This window comes from Glycine soja, chromosome 2, assembly GCF_004193775.1.
Source record: "Glycine soja cultivar W05 chromosome 2, ASM419377v2, whole genome shotgun sequence".
Classification (NCBI taxonomy): domain Eukaryota; kingdom Viridiplantae; phylum Streptophyta; class Magnoliopsida; order Fabales; family Fabaceae; genus Glycine; species Glycine soja.
In genome coordinates this window covers 1878155-1904307 of record NC_041003.1, presented here as the reverse complement: position 1 = coordinate 1904307, position 26153 = coordinate 1878155, and the positions used below count along the sequence as shown (strand labels likewise).

At 32.3% G+C, this 26153-nt stretch overlaps 4 protein-coding genes across 4 annotated transcripts; 3 read left to right on the top strand and 1 right to left on the bottom strand.

The window, feature by feature from the left end:
* Positions 1–616: 616 nt before the first annotated feature.
* On the top strand, positions 617–4756 carry LOC114379204 (probable serine/threonine-protein kinase PIX7). The gene is made up of 7 exons (XM_028337810.1): positions 617–779; positions 936–1307; positions 2106–2446; positions 2540–2675; positions 3079–3215; positions 3285–3408; positions 3915–4756. The coding sequence occupies exons 2-7, from the start codon at positions 1106–1108 to the stop codon at positions 4430–4432; spliced, it is 1458 nt and encodes a 485-aa protein (XP_028193611.1). The 5' UTR covers positions 617–779; positions 936–1105; the 3' UTR covers positions 4433–4756.
* A 2354-nt stretch (positions 4757–7110) lies between these two features.
* On the bottom strand, positions 7111–11450 carry LOC114379194. Its single transcript, XM_028337799.1, has 7 exons — positions 11099–11450; positions 10182–10331; positions 9860–10075; positions 8640–8761; positions 8378–8541; positions 7745–7899; positions 7111–7524 (listed from the first exon to the last, which is right to left on the bottom strand). The coding sequence occupies exons 1-7, from the start codon at positions 11318–11320 to the stop codon at positions 7426–7428; spliced, it is 1128 nt and encodes a 375-aa protein (XP_028193600.1). The 5' UTR covers positions 11321–11450; the 3' UTR covers positions 7111–7425.
* Positions 11451–17937: 6487 nt separating this feature from the next.
* Positions 17938–20273, top strand: LOC114379189 (hypersensitive-induced response protein 1-like). The gene is made up of 6 exons (XM_028337792.1): positions 17938–18073; positions 18274–18477; positions 18659–18779; positions 18898–18989; positions 19060–19156; positions 19676–20273. Exons 2-6 carry the CDS (start codon positions 18289–18291, stop codon positions 20038–20040), a joined length of 864 nt encoding a protein of 287 aa, XP_028193593.1. The 5' UTR covers positions 17938–18073; positions 18274–18288; the 3' UTR covers positions 20041–20273.
* Positions 20274–21638: 1365 nt separating this feature from the next.
* Positions 21639–24497, top strand: LOC114379179 (hypersensitive-induced response protein 1-like). Its single transcript, XM_028337783.1, has 6 exons — positions 21639–21818; positions 21977–22200; positions 22818–22938; positions 23045–23136; positions 23204–23300; positions 23821–24497. The coding sequence occupies exons 2-6, from the start codon at positions 22012–22014 to the stop codon at positions 24180–24182; spliced, it is 861 nt and encodes a 286-aa protein (XP_028193584.1). The 5' UTR covers positions 21639–21818; positions 21977–22011; the 3' UTR covers positions 24183–24497.
* Positions 24498–26153: the final 1656 nt, after the last annotated feature.

Below are 26153 nucleotides of genomic sequence, written 5' to 3'. Positions count from 1 at the left end.
ATATTTACAACTTAATAATATACTGGTATATGTTTGTACTTTGAAGTTTGTTTAACTTTTTAGATACATTACCATCTTTGAATACATATTCTTTTCAAATACCAAGAGATATATTTAGCTCTCATAGTGAATAACGTAGTATTTAAAATTTTATTGTTTTTTCTTAAAAATGTACATAATTATCAATTAAATAAATATTTATTGTGCACTAAAATATTAATTATTATTACATATTTTAAATAAATATATACACAGTTACACACACATGCCAAATGCCTACCGCTGAAACAGTGAAGCTGACGCGAGGTTCGGCTTGGCTTTTGCTACGCCGACCAAGGGCAGCCACGTCAGCATCACGGCGGGTCCCACTTTTTCGGGCAGCTCAAACTCCTTCCCGTCTTCTTCGGGCAGCTAGCCACAAAATACAAATCCCCTTTTTTCTTCTGGTCTTCGATAACAAAAATCTCACTTTTAATTAATTAAATTTAATTAAGAATATACCGAAATCCGACTCTCACCTCATCATCCAACAATAATAGCAGCAGCAATCAACAAACGAGAGTTAGTATCGTAATTCGTATAATATTATTATTAGTATTATTATATGAATATATTTAAATTTTGAAAAACCCCACATTAATTAAATATTAAAAAGAAAATCCGAATAGTATTTTTGTTTTATCAGAGTTGTGTTGTGTAATGTGCTTGTGTTTTTGTTGTTGCTGCATAGAGAGGACCCCATATCTGTTATGTAGCGGAGATTACTCAGTTCAGCTCAGGTGCTGTTCTGTTCTCTCTGCCCCCTACTCTACTCACTTTCCATTTCCCAATTCCCAATCCATCTAATCTACCCTTCAAGGGTTTTGTTTTTTTTTTTTTTTTTAATTTTTTTTATTTACTTACTAATGTGATCTGTTACTTTTGCCCTTTTTCAGTTTCAATTTCTGGGGTTTGTGGGTTACCCGGTTTCAAGGGTTGTTGGCATGTAAAGTTGTGATTTTTAGGTTTCATCTGGGAATTTCCCATCTGGGGGTTGTGGTCTTTGGTATTTGATGGTATCTGGGTTTCTAGGGATTGATTGATCATTGATTGGTAGAGATAATAGATGGGGTTGGGTGCTGAGAATGGCAAGGTGGTGGAGTCTTGGGATGTGTGTAAATCAAAGGGGAGGAAGAAGAAGAAGGGGGATGAAGGGGGTGAGGCTGAGGCTGGGTGTTGGGTTAGGTTGAGGTTCATTGGGAGCTGCATTTCTTCAAGATCCAAGGTTGATACCTCAGTCAGTGGCAGTGGCACCAGTACTCATTATGGTAAATTCATCACTATTTCCTTGCAAGACTTGCTGTTGTTCTTGTGATGATGTGCTTGCTTGCTTGGATGTTCCATCCTTGGTAATGTGTTTGTGATATGATTTTGTTTTGTGTATAAATGTTGTTCCTTTTTTTGTTTTTAGTAGTTTGTTTTGTCTTAGCTTTTAAGAAAATCCGAATAGTATTTTGAGAATTCCTCCCTGGAGCACCTAGTGCAGGTTTGTTTGCAGTTTGGTTGAAAGTTACTGTGCTAAGTAATGTGAAATGTATACCCAACTGATATGCCAAAAGAACTAGGGTGTCTGATTACGAGTTCTGCAGGTGGTGTTTGCATCGCTGCAGCAAAACTATGTTGAAATATAATTTTGAGTTCTCTTTATTCCTGTTTATTCAGAACTGCAGTGAGTTACTTGGTTAATCCCAAAATATATGCCAATGCATATGTAAGCTTCATCACGAGAATGTTTCCTTTACCTCCCTGTGGTCTTCCAGGTTTATAGAGTGAGAAACCACTGAAAATTTAGATTTTAGATTGCCTAGGAAAATAAGGAAATACACAAAACTTGAGACTTTAGTTAACCTAATTATTATCAGATGTGCTTGTGGGTAAATATTAGAAAGGAAGCTAAACTCAGCTACTATTTGGACATAACTTAATTTCAAACATATGCTAAAAATGTAAATTACTTGTGGTGGTGCTTATTTCCTTATCTATTCTAAAACCTATAATGCATGATGCTATTTTTACTGCTTATCCTAATACTTTTTATTTTCCCTCTCTTGGTGGCTTTCCATTAGCTGAAAGTAAATCAACTAATGATACTAGTAGAGACCAACCAACAGCCCCAGCAGTCTCTTCTACAACCACTAGTAATGCTGAAAGCAATTCATCATCCACTTCCAAGCTTGAAGAAGAGCTTAAAATTGCTTCCAGGCTGCGAAAGTTCTCTTTCAATGAACTCAAGTTAGCAACAAGAAATTTCCGACCTGAAAGTTTTCTTGGTGAAGGTGGGTTTGGTTGTGTTTTCAAGGGGTGGATTGAAGAAAATGGAACTGCTCCAGTGAAACCTGGCACAGGACTTACGGTTGCTGTAAAAACCCTAAACCATGATGGGCTCCAGGGTCATAAAGAATGGCTGGTTTGTATATTTTCAAAAGTCCTTCTTTTCTTCTATTGTCAACTACTGAAATCTATATTTTTAATGATCTTTCGTGTTTGTATCATGTGGCAGGCTGAAGTGAATTTTCTTGGTGACCTAGTTCATCCAAACCTTGTTAAACTTGTAGGTTACTGCATTGAAGAGGATCAAAGGTTGCTAGTGTATGAGTTCATGCCTCGGGGTAGCCTGGAAAACCACTTATTTAGGAGTAAGTAACTATTTTATTATATCTAATTAGTTTCACATTTTCTTTTTCAAGAACAATAGTTGGACCACTGCTGCACCTTGAAATTTTTTAGTAACATCAAATGAAGATCCTTTCTCTTGTGAAGCATGGTTCCTTCACGGAAGCCAGATTAATTTTTTTTGGCAGTTTGGCATGGAAAAGTATTTTCTCAACATGTGAGGGAAGCGAGATGATATGATACAGCACTATACTACTCTTATAATTTCCATTAATAACCTGTTTCTTTGAGTATCTCAGTTGTCTAATGATGAATTTAGCAGCTTTCTCTATCTTGGGTAGAACTGGAACTCAAAACTATTGCTGTATATTTTATGTTTGTATTTTGTCCCTTTTTATTTATGTTCTCATGTGGAAATTAATGTAGGATCCATTCCTCTTCCATGGTCCATTAGAATGAAAATTGCACTAGGAGCTGCTAAGGGTCTTGCTTTTCTTCATGAAGAAGCTGAACGACCAGTAATATATAGGGATTTTAAAACTTCAAACATATTACTGGATGCAGTAAGTGTCAAAAACTACAATAAGATTGCATTTCCCCCTTTTTATCAGTCTAATATTGTACCGATTCAGGAGTACAATGCCAAGCTCTCAGATTTTGGTCTTGCCAAAGATGGTCCAGAAGGTGATAAAACCCATGTGTCTACTCGAGTGATGGGAACCTATGGTTATGCAGCACCAGAATATGTCATGACGGGTAAGTTTAGTTTGATATAGCCAGTTCAAATCTGCATGTTTTAGTTGTTATTTATTTGGAAAGTCACACATGCTTATGCTTTGTTGCTGTTTCTATCTGTCTTTATTTTGTTAGGCATTTTTCATCTTTGAATTCGTTGGTTGTTATTGATGATCACTACTTTCAAAAAAATTGGAACATAATTCCTTGTGGGACTGTTTTTAATGTTTGGTACATATAAAGCTCTTGATCTCTGATGTTATTTGTTTTCCACTCAAGCCAGATTTATGATTATGATCATAAATTACTTTCCGTCTATAATTTCCCTGTCTGATCAATTGTATTGATGGTTTGGTATTCGGTTGTTGTGTTCTCATAATGTTTATGACTTACAAAATTGGGAGTTTTATCATATTTTGTTGATAATTTTCAGTTATGTTTGTTCTAAATTCTTTTTAGACGCAATCCAACATCTGTAGTATCTATTTGCTTCCATTCTAATCAAGATTTACTCGTGTGTTTGGCAGGTCATCTTACATCAAAAAGTGATGTGTACAGTTTCGGAGTGGTACTACTTGAGATGTTGACCGGCAGAAGATCCATGGACAAACACCGACCCAACGGTGAGCATAACCTTGTGGAATGGGCTCGGCCACATCTAGGAGAGAGAAGAAGGTTCTACAGGTTGATAGACCCTCGCTTGGAAGGCCATTTTTCGGTAAAAGGAGCTCAGAAAGCTGCCCTACTGGCTGCTCACTGCCTTAGTAGAGATCCAAAAGCCAGACCCCTAATGAGTGAAGTTGTGGAAGCTTTAAAGCCTTTGCCAAACCTCAAGGACATGGCAAGCTCTTCATATTATTTCCAGGCAATGCAAGCTGACCGCATTGGAGCGAGCCCAAACACAAGAAATGGGCGAATGCAAGGAGCGTTGCTCACCCGCAATGGACAGCAGCAAAGGAGCCTTTCAATACCAAATGGTACTTATGCATCTCCATATCACCATCAGTTTCCCCAACCATCACCAAAACCCAATGGCAAAGCATAGAGCTGATGAAAATTTTCTTTTTCTTTTTCTCTTTCACCCTTTACACCATTTCTTAGTTTCTTCTTATAGATGTACCTTCTCTTAAAGCATAGCATATGCTGCTTTATGATGTTATGTTAACTTATGGGTGTTGACCCCCTTTATCTTGAAAGAATGTGAGGGTGAGAGCAAGTGAAGCTTATTGAGCTACTATGTCTTATCTCAAATTGTCATTCAATATTTTCTTCAGGTTGCTTGGAAATATTGAACACCATCAAATCCTCATCCTTATTTTATTTTGTTTTTCACATTAGTCCCCGGAAATGTTATCTCCTGATTTATTTAGGCTTTTCTTGTGATATCAAACACTGCATCTCCCCTTAAATTAATCACTAGCTTTTGTTTATGAAAAGACGAGAAAGAAGCTTTATTGCATTAATTTATAACCAGTTATTTGTTCTCATATGACCCGGTTCCTTATTTTATATAACTTATAGGCACCAGCTTATATACTTTATAGCACCTTCTAGTTGCAAAAAACTCAAATTTCAATGTTTATAGTTTGATCTCGATGTTGTTGTTCATTCTTATCATTATTGTTTCTAAAGATTATAGTGCGTGGGGTTCTAGTGTAGGATAATATACTTTTATGTGGGGTCACGTAGGAATGTTCTAAAAGTATTAGTTAAAGAATTACTAATAGATAAAAAGTTTTTAAGAGGTATGCTGGAAGTGTTTTAATAATGTAATGTTATTACATTAATGATGTGCGATATATACAATCCATGGTCCATTCTTTAATTGGTGTTCTAACATTTTCCTTTTACGTCCTTTTAATAATCGAATGTCTGGTGAATAACTCGATGACATGGTAATGAGCATTCTCATTGTTGAAAGTGGTTTACGTGCAATAGCAACAGTACACGTGTAAATGATGTACAGTATATAATTCCATGTTACGATTAAATTTTTTGGCACGTGTTAGATTTCCAATTAGGTTGATACAGTCAACAACACTCGAGGTTTGAGTTTTGACTAAATCTAGTAATCTCTTTCGTCTTGTTACAAGATTCATTTAATTAATTCACAATTATTAAAGAAATTAATTTATTTAATAAATTTAAACATTTAAATTTATTTTTAATTTATATATTATTTAAAATTCTAACACGAGACATACTCTATTTTTTTAAAAAAATATTTTTATTAATTATAATCATTCTAATATCTCCCATCAGTAATAAATATATTTATTGTTTTAATTTTTCTTTATTTTCTTTTAAGTGTAAAGAAGCAAAGTAAGACTTTAAAATATTTTTCATGAGACGAAGTTAGACTGTCAAAGAGCTTTTTTTTTAAGATCTACAATTTATTGAACTCAGAAATAGTTCGATTAAAGATATTTTTGGTAAAAAAAAAATTAATACAAGCGGAATGATAGGTTTAAAGACAAATGTTAAAATCATAAAATTATATTACATTCTAATAAAATAAATTAGATACTTTAAAATTGAAAATACTAAAAAAAACTGAAAAAAATATTAAGTTTAAATTTATATAAAAAGAGGGAGACAAAATGTAAAAGTCCAATATGTTGTTTATTTGTAATATTATCAAATAAGGAGTGCATTTGAATATCTTTAAACATATATAAGTCCACCATTGAATGCAAGAGATATTTTAAATTGATTCTTATAAAAAGAATTAAACAAAACTTCTAATTACCGAGAAATATAGATTAGTTGGTTGAATAGTATGCGTAATTTTAATCTTTATGAATAAAAAAAAAATCATAATTTCATTCGTATAAAACAAGGACGAGAAATTTACTGCATTTCTTCAAATATCAAAGTTATAAGGTCCACACAGGAAAACGGCAATGCTATTAAGACCCAATACATGTTCGACGAAATTGAGATATTGGCTCTTGATAAATTGAATACAAATCAAAGGGATTAGAAATATGAAAGATTTAAGCACCAAGTATCGGTGATTTTTTTTATCGGCAAATTTAATTGTTAGTTTTTGTCTAAGAGTATCGGTATATTTTATTATTTCAATCATATTCATGAAAAGTTTTAACAAATCATTCTTCGTATGAACAACTACTGTAACCATACTTCTTTCAAGAGACCATTTGGCAGTAGTACACTGCCTAAAGTGAGACCATGATAATGCAAAATAGGAAATCAAATAAAAAGAGACCAGACTAATGGTTTGTACGTGAAATTTTATGCCAAAAAGAGAAACACTTCTTGTTTTTGGCCATTTTGGCTGATACTAGTAATGTAGCTTTCTCTTGTAGTCTTGTGTAGTCTCTTGTTTAGTTGTTTGTTTTTTGGGCCTTTCTGATACCATGCTCATTAAAATTAAAAGTTGGACTCATTCATGTGAATTCTTTCTCTCCTTGGACCATTCATTTACATAGAAACTTCCTCATCTCTGGCCAGACCAGATTTCCTATGCAAATTACACAGATCCTTTACCTTTTGCCCACCATTGTGATATCTTCTAATTCCATTTTATCTTCCTCCCTTCTTTTTTTTTTTTTATTAAAAAAAACTCAAATTATTTAGCCCTAGTAGTAAGAAAAGCAGAAATTAAGGAAAAAGACATGTTATTTTATGTTTGTGTTTTTATTTTTGTATAGAAAAATTTAGGGGAAAGAAATGACATATTTGTACTAGACAAAAAAAGTCTTCCGACTAAAAAACACTTACAAATGCACTTATATTTATCTCACTGCAAGAAGACAAGGGAGAATCTCGAACTTGCATGTAAAATCTGAGACTCTATATTGTGCTGCTAGACAAATCCCTTACGATTATTTTATGTTTGTGTTTGAGTTAATTATTTTTTTTGAAATTAATCAACCCAAATTATTGATGCAACATCCACATGATTGGAATTGTATGAAATCCAAACTTCCAGAATACAACTGGGTATAAATTGTAATATATTTCCCCAAGGGAAATAAAGTATACACATTCTTGGTATGGAGTGAGATGAGCCTCTTATGAGCCTACTCTGCTCAACTGCTCCTTGGATGTGCTTTCAAATATCTTGTCAGCACTTGCTACCTCAAAACCATCTCTTCTATGGAACTCTTTAACCTGCTCCATTAGTTAAAAACGAAACAAGGATTAGCAAATCCTGCAGAAAAATGTCTTACAATACATATTATATTAGCAGGTCATTCAAATTCTTAAAGTAGTTCACTGTTTCACCAGTAACCAAAAACACTGGTCATAAAATTAGTCCTAATCATCAACAGCCAAAGATAAGAATTATAATAAAAAGTTGAAAGCTGATGTTGAAAAGAATGATGCTTACCTCTGTGTCAGGTAAATTTTTATACTGCGGCAGCACCAGTCGCTCAGCAAATTCAATGTATGAGCATGGAACTGATTCAGTTATACCATCAGAAAATTTGAAAGAAATTGAATCTGCTACAGTTGAGCTTTGCTGGAGAAGACCATCAGGGCTCACTGGAAGTAGAGGAAATATTCAAATCATTCACATGATCCTTGATCACAATGAATTACAACTTGCTATGGTCATCTTCAATTTCAAGATGATTATATCAGCACGTTCATAGTTAATCTAGGTTATAATTTCAGTATACATCTCATAATTAGGAGCATGCAAACAGATTAAACAGCTTTACGGGACTTTTATTTCCAACATAGGAGTGAGGGAAAGAAGATAGATCTGATGAGCAAGGAAAACTTTCAGAAGGTGAACACAAGCAGGAATTGAAGGAAAATTGTCATATTTGCCATTATAATGAATATGAGGGGATTTTTCTCTTCAATCCTCATTTTTTTTCACTTGAGATAGCAATTGTCTTAATCAGAAAGAAACCAACCTGAGATTGTCTTACATTGAACATTGAATGCTTTTATTTTGGTAAGAAAAAAACCTTGAAAACCTTATAGTTGCATAATAAGAAACAAGGGTACAAACCTTTCAGCACTCCTCCTTCAGAATTCAATCTGAATCCACTATCCTTAATAAACTGATTTAGTTTTTTTATCTCCTTCAAATGAGTTTTCAGCCGATGAGTGGATATAGTAACATGGTTTAGTGCATACCCGTTGACTAGGGTCCAGGCAGCATACTCACTTTCACTGTTCATCAAATACCAACAAACCATAAGTAAGCCAGAAGCTAGAAGGGAGTAGAGACTTTCCTATAAAAATATTGCCCGCCATACATATAGTAATACCTTGCCAATTGTTGAAACTCAGAATATAAGGGCTTTTCCCATGTTAAATGTCCAAGGGAACTTGCAAGTGCTGCATACTTGTTTCCATCCACAGATGATTCGGTGTATTTTTTAATTATTTCCTGCAGAAAAATTCAAAACTTCTTTTACTACAATTGGCTTTTGGGGAGTTGGAGCCACAATGCAGCAGAAATGTAAGTATAAACCTTTGGTGTCATGCAATTATGTATATCACTATAGTCTACAGATAAGATATCATATACTGCATCTCAATCTTAATATATAGAGAAGTACCATATGGAAAATCCTAAGAAATCAAACAATTTTTTGCTTATCAAATTTTTGTCATCATACTGAATACAACTACTAACAACACAAGATAATAAGACAAAACACTGCCTTACAAGTTTACAACGGTTCCGGTAGTTGCATAGGAACCATTCAAGAAATTATCTATGATCTATCCCCATACCAAGTAAAACGGAACCTATAAACACAATTTCAACAACTGGGATTGTGATGGATTTTAAGTCCAAAATAGTGAGAGAGAAGATAACAAGAATTAACATATGTTAAACTCAAACCCTGGTACAATTTAGTAAATTTCAGAAAATTATGCAGTACTCCTTTTAGCATCATACCATTGAGTATATGAAGAGCTGAAAAACAAAATAGCTGCTCAATTTGCCACATAAAAATAGTGGTGAAAGTCACATAGCAGTTGTAAATAGCCCAGCACAACACTATTATGACGCTGACAAATGGTGGGAACTAATTTGTAAATACTTATTAAAGTAGGGACCAAAGTGTAAAGTTTTTTCATGTAAGAACTAAACCAAGAAATAGTGTCAAGTATCAGGACCAAACTTCTAGCCTAACATAAATTAAACAGGCTTTTAAAAGTCCTTCTCCCAACTTATTTAGTAAATAGGCCTAACTTGACTACGCCTGATAGGGGTTAGGCCATAGGCCTCGGACCATCAGTCTTACCTATTTTCACCGCACCCTTACATAAAAACAACCACAAGAACATCATGATAAAAGATTATCTTTATCATATTATTACTTTGCTAATATTTGAAACTTTTCTTGGTACAGTTGCTAACATTTTAAACAGGTTGCAAAATAGAAGGAGGAAACCAGCCTCCATCATACTAAATTTAATTCTCAGACCATAGATGTAAAGTGACATTAATTGAACATTTTTCTTACGAACACACCTGAGTTTGTGGACTCATTTGATCTACCAGTAGCTCTGATATAAATATTCTTGGCAAAGGCCCATTAATGCCACTGCCATTGCTAGCCAGTGAATCAGCAGGAGGAGAAAACCACAAAGCCCTCAACTTTTTGGCTGGAAACCTCAACTCTTCCCTTTGTGTATAGCCATAATCCAGAAAAAAACTAGCCATGGAATCAATTCCATAACCATTCACCTAATTAAGTGCAATGATAGTACGATACACATGAATGGGCTAATCAGGTATAACTGAGTCACACAGAAAAGTGTAAAGTGTAAGGAACTAAAGCCAAGAGAAGTACCCCAAATGTCCTGAATGCAAGATGATCATAGCATAATGAGTTATTCTCAGCAGAGTGAACAAGGTCCAATATGGCCTTAGCAGTACGATTTCTGTTCAAGTAAACAGATTGCATACTTTCCAACACACCCCTGAAAAAAGCTTCACCCCCCTGCATGAAGAGAAACCGTATTCTCATGAGAAACAGAGAATCCAGACCAAAATCTCAATAGTTAGGACATGTTTGATTCCCTTCTCACTTTTTTATTTCAAAAACTGCTTTGTAAACCAATTTCACACCATGCAGCAATCAATTTCTCGTCCTAAATCTTTTTTGTTTTGAAAATTGCTTCCAAAACAAGTGATTTAAAAACCTAAAACCGTAAACAGCTAGGATATGTTTTCTCACCCTCTTCTATTTTCTTTTATGATTCAAGTGTTTAGGAGACAACCTTTTAGAAAACAGAAATATGCTCAGGGACAAACACTTTCAAAGTGGACACAACTTTTGGAAAACAGAAAATGTTTTTGAAAACAGTAAACAAACAAGGCCTTACTATCACTATAAGCATCATGGATATCCATTGGCGATACAATCAAGTGTCAAATTCATTTTTCTCTTCAAAATTAACAGAAGAAACAATCAAGCACAATGATCATTTTGGTCCCTTAACGTGTAAATTGATAACAATTTAGCCTTGAAAGAACGAAATTCTGATTTAGTCACTCAATCTGTAAAAAAGTGCGATAATTAGGTCTTGCACATTCAGGACCAAAATGATCTTTTATCCAACAATAAATCAAGTCCTCTGGGGGAGTACATCATATTATAACATTAAGCACAACAAACATAGCAGAATTTTGGGTTCAAAAAGAATTAGAACATGTCACAAGAAATTCTAGGATGCTATAAATAAAATCAAACAAATAAAATGGAACCTGAATTGATGATCTCTGGGAAGCATGTGGTGATGTGGAGCCACAAGACACGTGAAGTGTTCTACGTGGATTGTCTAAGGCTAAGGCCAAGTGCCCCGGAGAAGAAGATTGTTTCATTGGAACCAAATTCCAGAATGTGGGTTTGGAAGGCAGAGAGGTTGCTGTTGTTCTACTGAAAGAGAATAAAGGTGACAAAGTGGAGGAATTGGTAGTTGCAAACATGGTTCTATAATTAATTTAAGGTTCAGTTCAATGGATGATGAAAAAGAAACTACATGAAACTTCAATCTTTTAATTTAAGGTACAATGTCCCTTTGCAGGCCTTTTTTTCTTCTCAAGTTTAATTTGTTTTTATTTGCCTAAAATAGTAAATTATTGAATTCTAGATAGACTAGACACTTCTTTCTGTTACCAATTATCAATTATTTCTATTAATGGAGGTATTATTATATACGAACGAACACTTTCCCGAAAAAGATGTGATTTGCTGTAGCCACATTGAAGAGTCTTGTACGACATTGGTTACGTCTGAGTCTTGATGGCTGATGCGTGCACGTCACATCATCTTTATAAAACAGCTTGTCATTTGTCCTTGTCTCTATATAATATTAATGGTTGCTCAAAAGAATTTCTCTCCACTTATTGAAATTCTCCCAGAGAGGAGTTTTTCCCACCTTGTCACCAAAAATAATTAGGTAAGTAAAAAAAATGGTTAACCAAAATAACATTTACCCCAAACATAGAACAATCGGAGCCAAGATGCCTTGTTTTTTTAATTGAATTTAATGGATACAATTAATTATGTAATCGTAATAGAGTTTTGCTACTCAATATCATTAGAGTATTGATTAAGGAATTAGAAAAAAAAAATATTTATTGTGTAAATTATAAGACAATGTAAAAAATATCATGAATAAAATTTTTTTATCTCCCACTAAAAGTATTTCTGTTTTAAGTTTATTAATCAATGTGCTTAGAACACTTAATATTTGTCATTGTCATAATTGGTTATATCACAAGATTAGAGGACACTTGAGACTAATTTTGAAAAGATTTTAAACTCAATTAAAGCTGTATGATAATCGATTATGGCAAAAGTTTGCATAACTGACCAGTGACCATATAATCGATTATGTTTGATGCATAACTGATTATCCTGCGAACCCAAGAGTGACCGGTATAAAATTGGAGCAACATAATCAATTAATTAACTTGTTGGTATTATTGATTATGTGTGCCAACAAGAATTACGAAGGGCTTGTGAGAGGGACAATTTTGGCAACCAATCAAAGTATTTAGGTAGTATTTGGTTTAATTCTTCTTTGGGAGAATTTGAAATGAAAATTTCAAAAATTGATATGGATTCTTTTATACCTCTATCCTTTACTTTAATTCAAACATTTTACATTTTTTTTTTATCTTTTTCACTTTCACACCTCTTTCATTCTTTTTAGACCAAGCCGGTGCCTTACTATGTTATGTGTAAATGCCTGTTTTTCACTCTTTTTTTCTTCCTTTTTTGAGATGAAAGTAAAAGTTCGTGGGTTCCTCATTTTTTTTTCTACACCCATGCATTTCCAAAACCTTTTTTTTAGCTGAAATCCCTTTCAGGGTTGTTTCATGCTTCTAAACCAAACACTAGCTTAGGTTGGGGACTTGAGGATATCCCTTGTTGTGAGAAACAAATATGGTCTGTTAGATTTAGACTCTTTAAGATTAAGGGTTAAGATAAATGCGAGATTACCATCAATATGTAATGAAATAAATTAAAAAATATATATTAAAAAATAGTCTTGACTCCCTCGTTTGTCTTTCTCCAATTCTAGTCAATGCTCCCTCCCCAAAAATGAAAAAGAGGAGAAAGACAAAAGGGAAAAAACAAGAGTATTTTTTTTTAAAATTATTTCAGTGCAAGTATTTTACAATAGTCCCACATTTATTTTATTGTTGTTATTAAAAAGTCCATATCTAACAGAAATATATTCATGCATGATATCCTAGCTTTCCAAAATAAATTATATTATTTAAATAATTAAGTAAAATGTAACTCAAAATTTTGTATACCCTTATTAGATGATCACTGCAAGACCCTGCAATTGCTTTATAATTGTAGGGAATCCAGGTACATATCTAACACACCACATTTGTTTTCCATGACAAGAATTTTTGCTCAAGTCCCTCACCCTAGAATTTATCATATACAGATTAGGATCAGGATTGTAACTTCCTTTTATATTCTTAATTTATTCTCAAAATCAATTAATGTATTCATTAACCTATTATCAATTTAAATATGTTTTTGGAGAATTAAATAAGTCAGATTATTTAAATATGGTTTATGTTCTTGTTAATAATTTTTGTTTTTTACTATCTATAATATTTTTTTATCTTTATAATGTTTGATGTCACCTATTTTAGTTTTTGTTGTAACACTGGGGATTAAAAATAAAAAACAATGGTATTTTACAAAAATGTAATGATATGAACTGATTAACCAAGGTTAGCTAACTTCATCCTACTTACCTTTAGAGTTTGCAATTCCAACTAGGCTGACATCCCAAACACTAACCAAGAAATTCATTTTAAAAGATGAAGAAAATACAAAAGACCATGAGGACATGAACCAAACCTATTGGAGGGAAATCAAGAGAATTAGACAAAACTATTCTATTCCTATTCAATTCTGCAGCAATGAAAATAGGAGCAGAATTCCACCAACAAAAATAATTGAGATTTGAGAGAAGAAGCCAAACGGGCTATTTTGTACGTCTGCACAAATATTATCCTCTCTATTGATTTGACCTACTACAAAAGGCATATTTTTTGTTAACTCTATATAGTTTAACCATTTGTTTCTAACAGACCAAGGAACGAAATTATCATTAGAAAAGGCCTGCACTATCAAAATGGAGTCACTTTCCAGTGAAAATTTTCTCCAACCCTTGTCATAATTTTTTCAATAGCTAGGATGACACCCATTAATTCAGCAAAAACTTAATTTTTAAGACCCAAGTTGGCTGTGAAACAGCCTAAGAAACTACTGTATGATTTCTCAAGATACCAGTGCAGCCCGCTCTGGACAACCCAAAGCTACATGTAAAAATAAAATGTTATATTTACTGAAATTAAAAAAAAAATCCCTATATTTTATAAGAAAATAAAAAGTTATTATGTTTGCAAAAATGTAAAACATGTTATTACTAATAACGATTCATGATAGGAACCGAAATATATAACGTCATAATAATGATCATTGAATGAATAAAAAACTAAAAAGAAAATTACAAATTTAAATAAAAAATATTATATTTAGAAATATCTCAAACATATTTAAATCATTTAGTTTTTTCTAAGACTGACAAATAAATTTAGTTTTTCTATAGATTCACTTGAAAATAATTTAATTTATGTGATATTACTTTAGTCTTTAAAATTAAAAACTTATTTAATATAAGAAATCTTAAAAATTATATTATCTGCAAGTAATCATTTATTTAATATTTTTGTAATAATTAAATGTTTAGAGAATTAAATAATTTATTTAATATTTTCAAAATAAGTTATATTAGTTTTTGGTAAATAATTAGTTAAATTATAATATTTTTAAATATATAGTAATTTTAATATTATTTACCAATTAATACATTTTCAATCATGAATAACATAAAAATATATATTTTCCTATAATTCAAAGTATAATTAGCAAACTATGGGGAATTTTAGAAAATAAGAAAAAATAAAAACAAAACCAGTGGTGAATCTGTATGAACATTTGGAAATTTGATGGTATTGCTCTATACTAACACCTAAATTGTCTGAACGAAAAGCTTTTCCAAAAGATTATCAATGGGAAGGGTACTTTGTTCTAATTCGTGAAATGGGCTATCTTGGTAAAATGTTGGATCTATCCAAGTTATAAAGTGGGTGTTGTTATTGGCCCAACAACATTATTCATGGCTCCAACCAAGTGGTTTAAGCTTTCTTTTTTTCAAAAAATATCTTTAGTCCGAAAACACATTTTTTTTTTATAACTGCATATAAAATTTATAACAGAAACATATTTTTATTGAGCTACAAGGATGCGAACAAAATATCACATAAACACATTTTTGTTGTTGATTTTATTTGCAAAAACATGTTTCTGTTGTATATTTTGCTTTGTATTACAACAATGTTTTATTATTGTATAAGAAATTTGTACAAAATGTAAAATAGAAACACATTTTTGCTTACAAAATCAACAACAAAAACATGTTTCTAGTGTGTCTCCAACATATTTCTATTGTAGATTTTGTATGCCCCCTTATTACAATGAAATCATGATTTCGTGTGTCTCCAAATGGTTTAAGCTTTCTTTTTTTCAAAAAATATCTTTAGTCCGAAAACACGTTTTTTTGTATAACTGTATATAAAATTTATAACATAAACATATTTTTATTGAGCTACAAGGATGCGAACAAAATATCACATAAACACATTTTTGTTGTTGATCTTATTTGCAAAAACATGTTTATGTTTTACATTTTGCATGCATCCTCTATATTACAACAATGTTTTATTATTGTATAAGAAGTTTGTACAAAATGTAAAATAGAAACACATTTTCGCTTACAAAATCAACAACAAAAACATGTTTCTAGTGTGTCTCCAACATATTTCTATTGTAGATTTTGTATGTCCCTTATTACAATGAAATCATGATTTCGTGTGTCTCCAACACAAAGATGTTGATTTCGTTGCATAAGAAAACAAAGAAAGGGACAAGGGAGAAGTGATGAGATTTGAAGTAAGGGATAAAAAAGTCTTTTCCATGCTTTTTAAAATTTGTAGGAACAGATAGGAAAGATTATAGGAGCCCAACTCCCATTGTAAAGTTTGTAAATGTTGTGAGCCTCCCTTTTATATATATAAAAAAAGTGTTTGAGTGATGTTAGCATCCAACTCAGCTCCAGAATTTTTAAAGTACATGTACGAATAATGATTATACCTTGGGTCGGATTAAATTTACCTTTACACTTTGTTAGACTAAAAATATTTTTAATTTAAAGATGAAAAATAATGTATTAATAAATAATTAGAAGAAAGATAAATATTAACATCAATGATAATTTTATTTTTCTTATAAATTTAAAATAAATTGATTATTCTTAATTAACTTAACCATTTTTTTAAATATTAATAAATTAGATATTTAAGTCTTATAAATAAAAACTGATAACTTAATATTATTGAGAGGTATTGGATCTAACTCATGATTTAGATTCTTGTCGTCTAGGAATAATGAATTGTAATTTAGTATTAATTTATTCCTTAAAATTACTATAATATGCAAATTATTCTTGAAATTATAAATCGTCAAATAAATTACTCAAATTTTTTTTACTTTTATAATTTCAAGATGTTGTTTTGAGGATTTTTTCTTACTATGAATTAAAATTGACAAATGAAATTTATGACTTGCATATATATTAATAATAAATAAAGTGAAAATTCAAATAGAATTTGATTCACCGACCCATTAAATCTTGGTTCAATATTTTCCTCCATATATCTAGATATCAATCTGCAAATCATGAAGAACTTAATAAATATGAATAACTTTGCTCTAATTTTTTATTATTCACTAGTACAAGTTATACGCATTGTTTCCATGAATCCTTCAAGTCGACGATTTTTTTATTTTTTATTTTTTATTTTTTATTTTTGGTATAATTCGACGAAACTTGGGTTCATTATTTGAGTCCAATGTTCAGTTTACGCGCTTAAATTAGTACTATTCTATCTTAATTACTTTTTCTTATTTCTAACATTGTTGAATTAGCTTTCCCAATCTTCTAAAAAAAGCGTTTCCGTGTTATCAGTTGATGCTGCAAAAGGAAACCAGACGTTTCCTGTTTAGGAAAGTCGATCCATAAAGTTTTCACTCCATTATTTAATCAGTTTAATGCCGTTTAATATTTTTGTACTGATGTAAAATAATTTTATATTATTATTTTAAAAGTTAATAAATTTGAATAATTTTTTACTGTATAATTCTTTTTCTCTTGTATAATTAGTCACTGCACTAGAATCAGAACCTAATTCACTTTTGGAAACGATTACCAAAATAAATAAATAACCATGCTGACGAAAAATTTAAAAATATTGATAGTACTGCTTGGTTATTGGCAAACTAAGTTTTGATATGTACTAGCAGGAGCCGAGATATTTAATTTATAGCATTTGGATTAATTAGTTTTGTGGTAAGAAATAATCAATTATTTATTTATGATGGACATAAAAGAATAAATAGTTGTTTATACTTTTTCACAATTTTATCATATTTTTATTGAGTAGAATTAATTATTTTGTATTATTCAAACACCCTATTAGTATTGAAAAAAATACTTGAAAGGGACGAATTCGTCACTGACTTGTGGCTCCTTGGTCTTAAAGTGTTGGTAATGCGATTTTAAATATCAATAATAATTAAAATGTGAAAAGAGAAAAATATTTATACTAGTATGTTAGGTAAAATCTTATCAAGCTAATTTAAGATATACTTTTATCTTGCATATGCGATGTACAAATTAAAGAACATTCAATATATATTAATTAGAAAAAAGTTACTGTTAAAATTTCAAAGGTAGCGAGAGGAATAATATGGTATCACATGGACAATAGTTATGGTGAAGAGAGTGATAGACTGATGGATGGGACAAAGACAAAAGCACTTCCAAAATAAGAGAGTAGTTCAATTCAACTTAATTAGTAAGTAATATGCATATTAAGGAAGCATTGCAATTTTGCAAATTAAAACAAACCCATCACAATTAATATAGCATGACTCACCTACCATCATTATTTGTGAAACTGATTTATCATTCCTTGGCTCACTCTTTCCTAATTCTAAAGTACTCCCTCTCTATATAAATTCTCACTCACCTTAGTTTTCTTCTCATTTCACTCACTTGCTTTCAAATTCTCATTTTCAAGGTGAGAGTGGACTATGACTATACTATATATCTTTGTTTTTTGTTTTTGAAAATCAAACGCCGAAGAGTCTTCTTTATTTTCTCTTCTGAAATTAAATCATGTGTTGCTATTAGCATTTTCTCTTCTTTATTTTGTTATTATATATTGTTTGTGATCATCCAATTGATGCATTTAAATTTATGTTGGTGTTATTTGTGTAGCTGTTTGGTGTAAAGATGGGACAAGTGCTTGGTTGTGTTCAAGTGAAGCAGTCAACTGTAGCCGTCAAGGAATGTTTCGGGAAGTACGATGATGTTCTTCAACCTGGTTGCCATTTTGTGCCATGGTGTCTTGGCTGCGGTGTGGCTGGTGTCCTTTCTACGCGTGTCATGCAGCTAAGTCTTCGTTGTGAAACTAAGACAAAGGTTTGTTTGTTTCTTCCTCAAAACCCTTTTATTTTAATTTCAAGTGTAATATAACATATCATTCATGTGTTGACACACTAATTAACAAAGTAACAATGTTTCAAGTGTAATATTTTTGTTCATATATAATATTGGCTTGACTATTATTTGAGTGAACATGGTTTGATGCATTTTTCATCAGGACAATGTGTTTGTTAATGTGGTTGCCTCAATCCAATATCGAGCATTGGCAGAAAAGGCATCAGATGCTTACTACAAACTCACCAATACCAAAGCACAGATACAATCCTATGTCTTTGATGGTTAATATTTCAATTAGAGCTTGTGTTGTGAATCTACTTAGAAGAAGGAAATTAGGTTAATTTTATGTGTGCATCTTATCTTCAGGTTGAAACTAATTTACTCCTATTGTTATTTTAGTTATCAGAGCTACTGTTCCAAAGATGGAACTTGATGCTGTTTTTGAGCAGAAGAACACAATTGCAAAAGCAGTGGACGAAGAACTTGGGAAGGTATTTCCTTTCATTTTATTTTTAAATTAAGAATGGAGAACTATGTAATCTGTTTGGTTTTACTTTCTAGGCTATGTCAGCATATGGGTACGAGATAGTTCAGACTCTTATTGTGGATATTGTGCCGGATGAGCATGTGAAGAAAGCCATGAATGAGATTAATGCTGGTATGTTTCCTACAGTTTTATGTTCTTGCTTCAATTTGAGTTATTCGTATTTCCTTTTTAAGCATGCTAACAAAATAAATGCTAGAATTTAGTGTGGTGTCTGGAGATTTCGTTGCTGAAATTAAGGTTTTGATTGGAGAGTTTTCTCAATTCCTTGTCATTATATAACCAAAGCAATAATACATCTTAGAAACAAGTTGGACCTTTTACATATTTAAGCATATTAGACAAAAGCCTAGACTTTCATGAAGCTAACATTCTAAATTGTGATTCATTTTTCATCATAGAATACTTTTACAAATTCCTGATGTCATTAGCATCATTATCCTGAACAATTACTTTCTTATATACATAACCTTGCATGTACACAATTAAGTTGGTGCCACCTTAAATTAATACACAACCTTGCATATACTTACAAGCTAAAGCATTATCTAGTTTGAACAAAAAATTATTTGATGCATTTTTTTTTCTTCCTGATCACTCTTTACATTGTTCTTTTACCATTACAAATTATAGCTGCAAGATTGAGGGTGGCTACAAACGACAAAGCTGAAGCAGAGAAAATAATGCAGATAAAGCGAGCAGAAGGGGATGCAGAATCAAAGTACCTAGCAGGCCTTGGAGTTTCTCGTCAGCGCCAAGCCATAGTTGATGGGCTAAGAGACAGTGTTCTAGCATTTTCTGGTAATGTGCCTGGAACATCATCAAAGGATATCATGGACATGGTTCTCATGACTCAATATTTTGACACAATGAAGGAGATTGGTGCATCCTCCAAATCCAATGCTGTTTTCATTCCACATGGACCTGGTGCTGTGAGTGATGTTGCTTCACAAGTAAGGAATGGTCTTCTCCAAGGAAATGCAACAACAGAGTCTTGAAGACATACACATATATCATCATACCATGATTTCCTCCTCCAGGCACTTGTAGTTTAGCTTTGCAACTAAATCTTTATATATGCTACTATTATGAATCATCCATGGCAAGTTGGCAACTAATGCCTTCTATATGTATATGGTCTTCCTAATCAACCATGGCAACTTTCTTAATTTTATCCACTATTATGAATCTTCAACTTTTATGATATCTCATTAAATATAATATAATTACATACCCACGCGTATGCATGATTTCAATTTATCAGAGTTTCTTCCTAAACTCATGGAACATGTCCGCAATATAAGTATTAAACTATTAATACTAAGCCTTGACGATTGATTACAACCTTCCATGATTCGGGTGTATATCTATTGAATTGGCCAGGCTAGGTGAAACCGTGAAAACATATTACAAAAAGAGTAAATTTTCATTTTACCTTCTAGAATTTAAAGATCATACTTATGAATGATTATGATTACTTCTCTTAAGAAGAACGCTAATTTGTTAAATAATACAAAAATATGAAGATCATTAAATGAATAATAAATATATTGTGATATAATTGATGTGTGCGTTGGTTCGTGAGGAGTTACAAATTTAGATGGATCGTGGTTCTTCTTTTTAGAGATGCAATGAATGAAGGAAGTGTTTTAGTAAAGAAACACTCCATCCCTAGTGAGAATTATAGCAGAATAACCCTAAAGAAAGCATTTTCCGTGAAGATTGATCTATGTTATTTATAGATATAGGATTGTAATGAGGTATGGAAATTTAAGGGTTCATTTTGCTATCGTCACTTACTTAATTGCTCCCTGCAGTATTTATACACATAGGATAATAATGAGGTATGAAGGAGGTTAATTTCGCTCACTGACTAATTAATTGTTCCCTTTAATCAGAGATGATAAAATGGGTTAAATTTATTGAGTTGGTTCGTTTACTCACTAAAAATAGGGTTGAATCTTTTTCCTCAATCAAGAATAAATTTTAAAAACATTTTTATTCACGGAAAATGATAAATATATATAAAGATAGATAAAAGATGAAAGAAATCTCAAGTGAAGGAATTTATATTTGAATATTTTTATTTTAAAAAATACAAGTCAACAAAAAAATGAAGTATATACTTTTTTATTTAACAAAAAACTACTATAATTTATTTTAAGTCAAAATCAGATTTGTCCTGAAGCTAATTTAGGAAAACATTTATCAAAACTAGGTTATATGATATCTTAATTTTAAATGATTCAATAATATCATTAAAACTAAAAAATATTACTACATTACTCCCACAGTCCCATCTTAATTGTTATCCTAAATTATTTTGCAGAAAACTAATAAATAGATAAAATAGAATAACAATTTTACAAAATTATTCTTATAATCATTAAATTGATTTTTAATTTTTTTAGGTCATATCAATATAAAGAATATAAATAAAAAATAATTAATATTATAGTAAAAATCAGAGGGAGTAGTATAGTATCATTATCAATCCACGCTTTGCCTCCTTTCGCGGTAGAACGACGCGGTAACGACGATGACAAGGTGCGTTGTATTTTACTATTTTGGTGCATTTGGATTCTGAAAACTGAAAACCTTGCGAAGCTGCTTTATCACTGCCATTACTTTACCTTATTCCTTCGCTCCCACTTTCCTTCTCTTTTCCTCTTAATTTCTAACTCCCTCCCTATAAGTATAATTATCATCATCTTTTCTTTTCAATTTTCATTGACACTCTCTTTGCTATTATCAAATTCAAGTTCTCATTATCAAGGTGAGTGCGCTTTCTTTCAAAATCAAACGCCAAATAACTCTTCTTTATTTTCTTTCTTGCAACAAAAAAAATCATGTTTTTATTATTATTATTATTATTCTTTTGAGCATTGAGCATGATCAATTGATGTATTATAGTTATGTTGGTGTGTTGTTTAGGTGTTTTGATCTGTTGAGGGGGTTTAATACTGAAAATGGGACAAGTGTTAGGTTGCGTGCAAGTGGATCAGTCAAGTTTGGCCATCAAGGAGGTTTTCGGGAAGTACGATGATGTTCTCGAACCTGGTTGCCACTGTGTTCCATGGTGTTTCGGCAGTCGTGTGGCTGGTGCTCTTTCTTTGCGTGTCAAACAGCTAGATGTTCGCTGTGAAACCAAGACTAAGGTTTGTTTCTTCCACTCACATGCAATTTCTCAGTTATTTTGGTGTTGTTCTCCTATCAGTATTTTGGTGCTGTTCTCTGATCACAATTGAATTTTCACCTTGGTATTCTATGTTGATCTTTATTACGTGAAATATAGATGTGAAACTCTAATTATTATAGGATGATAACGCCACAAGCATATGGATTCCTCCTTTTATGATTAACCTTTAAAATATTGTTTAGAACGATTTCTAATTGGTTGACACTTGACACTGATAAAACCACATTGCCATTGCATATAAATTCAAGTATATACAAACAGGAATATAGGATACATTTTAGTCTTTCCATCTTATAAATAGAAGGATTAAAGTGTTTCACATTTGTTTCTATATATAATGTTCGTATCATGCGATTAGTGTATCCCTAAGCAAGTGGTCTAGTATTAAAGTTTACTTTCAGAACAAGGTTGGTGGCCAGTCCATTATCTACACTTGGAATGAAGAAGGATATCATTGATCATTGATGTGTTGGCATATTGTTTGGTCATCATTTTTCCTACAAATGATTGCATGTATACGCATCCTGATTATTGGCTGGAATTTTTGACTGAACTTGTTGTAATGCATTCCATCAGGACAATGTCTTTGTGACTGTGGTTGCTTCTATCCAATATCGAGCATTGGCAGAAAAGGCAGTGGATGCTTACTACAAACTCAGCAATACCAGATCACAGATTCAGTCCTATGTCTTTGATGGTGGCTATTTTAGATCCTGTGTTGTGATTTGCGAATCTGCTTCAAAGTAATTAGGTTTATGTGTGCATCTTCACGTTAAAACTTATTTACTCTGTTGTTATTTCAGTTATCAGAGCAAGTGTTCCAAAGATGGAACTAGATGCTACTTTTGAGCAGAAGAATGAAATTGCAAAAGCAGTGGAGGAAGAACTTGAAAAGGTATCCCTGTCATTTTAAATTCAGAGTGGAGTAAGACATGCTTAATCTGTTTGCTTTTACTTTCTAGGCTATGTCAGCTTATGGGTATGAGATAGTTCAGACGCTTATTGTGGATATTGAGCCAGATGAGCATGTGAAGAGAGCCATGAATGAGATTAATGCTGGTATGTTTTCTAGATGTTCATGTTTTTGCTTCAGTTATAGAGTTATTCATATTTCCATTTCAAGCATTGAAAAAAATTTAAATGTTAGTTTAGTTTGGTGTCCGGGGATATCCTAGGTGAGAGGTTTTGATTGTAGAGTTTCTTTTCAAGTCATTATTATATGACTAAAGCTGTATTACCTTAGAAATGAGTTAGTTGGACTATATGCATACATAAACATATTAGACCAAAGCCCAGACTCTTCATGCAGCTAACAACTCTGAACAGTGAATCACTTTTCGTTATAGAATATACTTCCTAAATTCCTGATGTCATTAAGTCATTAGCATCACTATCCTGAACAATTACTTTCTTATACTTGTCAGTACCACCTTAATTCTTAAATACCCAACCTTGCATATACTTACATACACTAGGCTAAAAATTTACATTGTTTGAACAAAAAATTATTTGATGCATGCTTTTATCTATTATTCCTGATCACTCACCCTTTACATTGTTCTTTTACCATTACAAATAGCTGCAAGATTGAGGGTGGCTGCAAATGAGAAAGCTGAAGCAGAGAAGATATTGCAGATAAAGCGAGCAGAAGGGGATGCAGAATCAAAGTACCTAGCAGGCCTTGGGATTGCTCGTCAGCGCCAAGCCATAGTAGATGGCCTGAGGGACAGTGTGCTGGCTTTCTCTGAGAATGTTCCCGGGACAACATCAAAGGATATCATGGACATGGTTCTCATGACCCAATATTTTGACACAATGAAGGACATTGGTGCATCCTCCAAATCCAATGCTGTTTTCATTCCACATGGACCTGGTGCTGTACAAGACGTTGCTTCACAAATTAGGAATGGTCTTCTCCAAGGAAATGCAACACAGTCTTGAAGGATTGACATCACATACTACTACTCTACTAGTAGTTGAGCTTCCCAACCATATGCATATATCTTCTCAACCACATCCAAACGTTTTTTGTTTTTTATATATATGTCGTTGCCATCTTTGTCCTCTGGGTTTCTATCTAGTTCAATCCTTTTTAGTTTGTGAATATAGTAATGATAGTGGGCAAAATTGCTTTATTTGTGATTTATAGTTTGTGTTTGCGTTAATGTTATGTAGATTTATCCTTTGCTTTGTCTTCTATGAGAATGAGAATTACCGATAGGCTCATTTTTCCTAGTGGATAGTGCTTTCAAATCAGATGACGAGTTTGCCCTACGAGAAATTGGGAAGACATTGTCCTGGATTAAGGACAATGTATGCATCACAAGTTGAGCCAACCATTTCTAGACCAGATATAATTTTCTTAGTGTTACAAGTTGAGTCAATATATGCAGCAACCTCGCATTCCTGACTTACATGCGATCCATCACTTGATAGTTGATATCATGTATCTCAAACTCAAAGTAGCTCCTGCTCAAGGACTATTGTTTCTTGTTTCGAATCCTCTTAATTTGTGTGCCTATGTCGATGATGACTAGGTTAGTTGCTTGGAAACTTTCTAGGCAATGCGCTGATCTCTTTGGAAGTCCAAGAAGCCTACTGTGTCCAAATCTGCAATTTGCAAGTGAACTGGTGTAGCTCAAAATGCTCATTCTCCATTTTGAAGTTCCCATTCAGTAGTTTTCAATGACTTTTTGTGACAATTAGTCAACACAGTGACGGATCTAGAATCCTAAGCTAGGAAGGACAATTTATTAAAAAAATAAAATTTAATAATTAATATTATGAAAGGGGTAAAAAATTAGAGTGGGTGTCAAATACACAAAATTAGGGGGGCAGGGGGTGACGGACAAAATTTCTACACTCAACATATTTATATGTAATTTTAAAAAAATGAGGGAATGTAGCATTAATACATTATAATGTGGATCTACCACTGAGTTAGCGATTCATCTAGCATCGAACATAGCTAGCTCATCATGAAAGATCAAAGCATTATCATTTCATCTGTGAGTTGGTTAGTTCCCAATTATATCAAGTTGATTCATGTCAAAAGCCAACATCAATTGGTTGATATATTCACTAAAGCACTGCCACTTCCCCTCTTTACTACCTTCATTCGTAACATCAATTAGTTATTAGATATATAGGCTTTTATTCTATTTTGTGTTTTTTTTTTTATATAGTATTGCATCTTTTAATATCCTTGTATTTTCTTTTACGGTTTGATAAAACTCTATATACTTTGATTCAGTAATTAGTTATAGAAGGCTTTCATTCTATTTTGGTCCCATCATGAGGAGTTTCATTGTGGTCGTTCCTTCATTCGCTCATAAGTTGCTACTCACACTCGACACAGGGAGAAGATGAAGACTTCTCTTTGTTTCTATCGGCAACACAGATCATCAATTCGAGCTGAATTAGAATTAAGAGTAAAATCGTGGATGGTTTACGCTGATCCAAACACGGTGGAAGAAATTCACGTTACTGTTCAAATTTCAAAGTACTTACAGTAGATGGTATCACATGGGGGCAATTACTGTGGAGAGTGATATGTGGGACAAAGAAAAAATGTTTCCAAAATAAGTGGTTCAATTATTATAACCATTAATTCTAGTTCTAGCCATTGTACTTAATTTCATATACGGAATTAATTATATGCATGCTAGGACGCATTGCAATTTGCATTGATTGATCATTTCATTAATTATATATAGCTACGAAATTTCCGTTCAATGGTTTGGGTCCTTCCTCTCATCTCATACCATATAAAAAAACAATGTTCAATTCCATTTTCTTCTTTAGGCAAAATAATAAATATTCTCTCCAATATCATTAACTTTTATGACATGTTTTGTACACGGAGTCTGAAGATATGACATGGTTTGATGAAATGAAGACTCCATTTTCATT

Excerpts from the sequence above, each read along its gene's own strand:
- LOC114379194 (XM_028337799.1), bottom strand. The coding sequence starts at position 11,320 with ATGTTTGCAACTACCAATTCCTCCACTTTGTCACCTTTATTCTCTTTC. Across the intron at positions 10,076-10,181 it reads TTGCATTCAGGACATTTGGG|GTGAATGGTTATGGAATTGA; the intron begins GTACTTCTCTTG and ends GCACTTAATTAG. Across the intron at positions 8,542-8,639 it reads GAGTTTCAACAATTGGCAAG|TGAAAGTGAGTATGCTGCCT; the intron begins GTATTACTATAT and ends TTTGATGAACAG.
- LOC114379204 (XM_028337810.1), top strand. The coding sequence starts at position 1,106 with ATGGGGTTGGGTGCTGAGAATGGCAAGGTGGTGGAGTCTTGGGATGTG. Across the intron at positions 1,308-2,105 it reads TGGCACCAGTACTCATTATG|CTGAAAGTAAATCAACTAAT; the intron begins GTAAATTCATCA and ends GCTTTCCATTAG. Across the intron at positions 2,676-3,078 it reads GGAAAACCACTTATTTAGGA|GATCCATTCCTCTTCCATGG; the intron begins GTAAGTAACTAT and ends AAATTAATGTAG.
- LOC114379179 (XM_028337783.1), top strand. The coding sequence starts at position 22,012 with ATGGGACAAGTGTTAGGTTGCGTGCAAGTGGATCAGTCAAGTTTGGCC. Across the intron at positions 23,137-23,203 it reads TGGAGGAAGAACTTGAAAAG|GCTATGTCAGCTTATGGGTA; the intron begins GTATCCCTGTCA and ends TTTACTTTCTAG. Across the intron at positions 23,301-23,820 it reads CATGAATGAGATTAATGCTG|CTGCAAGATTGAGGGTGGCT; the intron begins GTATGTTTTCTA and ends CATTACAAATAG.
- LOC114379189 (XM_028337792.1), top strand. The coding sequence starts at position 18,289 with ATGGGACAAGTGCTTGGTTGTGTTCAAGTGAAGCAGTCAACTGTAGCC. Across the intron at positions 18,990-19,059 it reads TGGACGAAGAACTTGGGAAG|GCTATGTCAGCATATGGGTA; the intron begins GTATTTCCTTTC and ends TTTACTTTCTAG. Across the intron at positions 19,157-19,675 it reads CATGAATGAGATTAATGCTG|CTGCAAGATTGAGGGTGGCT; the intron begins GTATGTTTCCTA and ends TACAAATTATAG.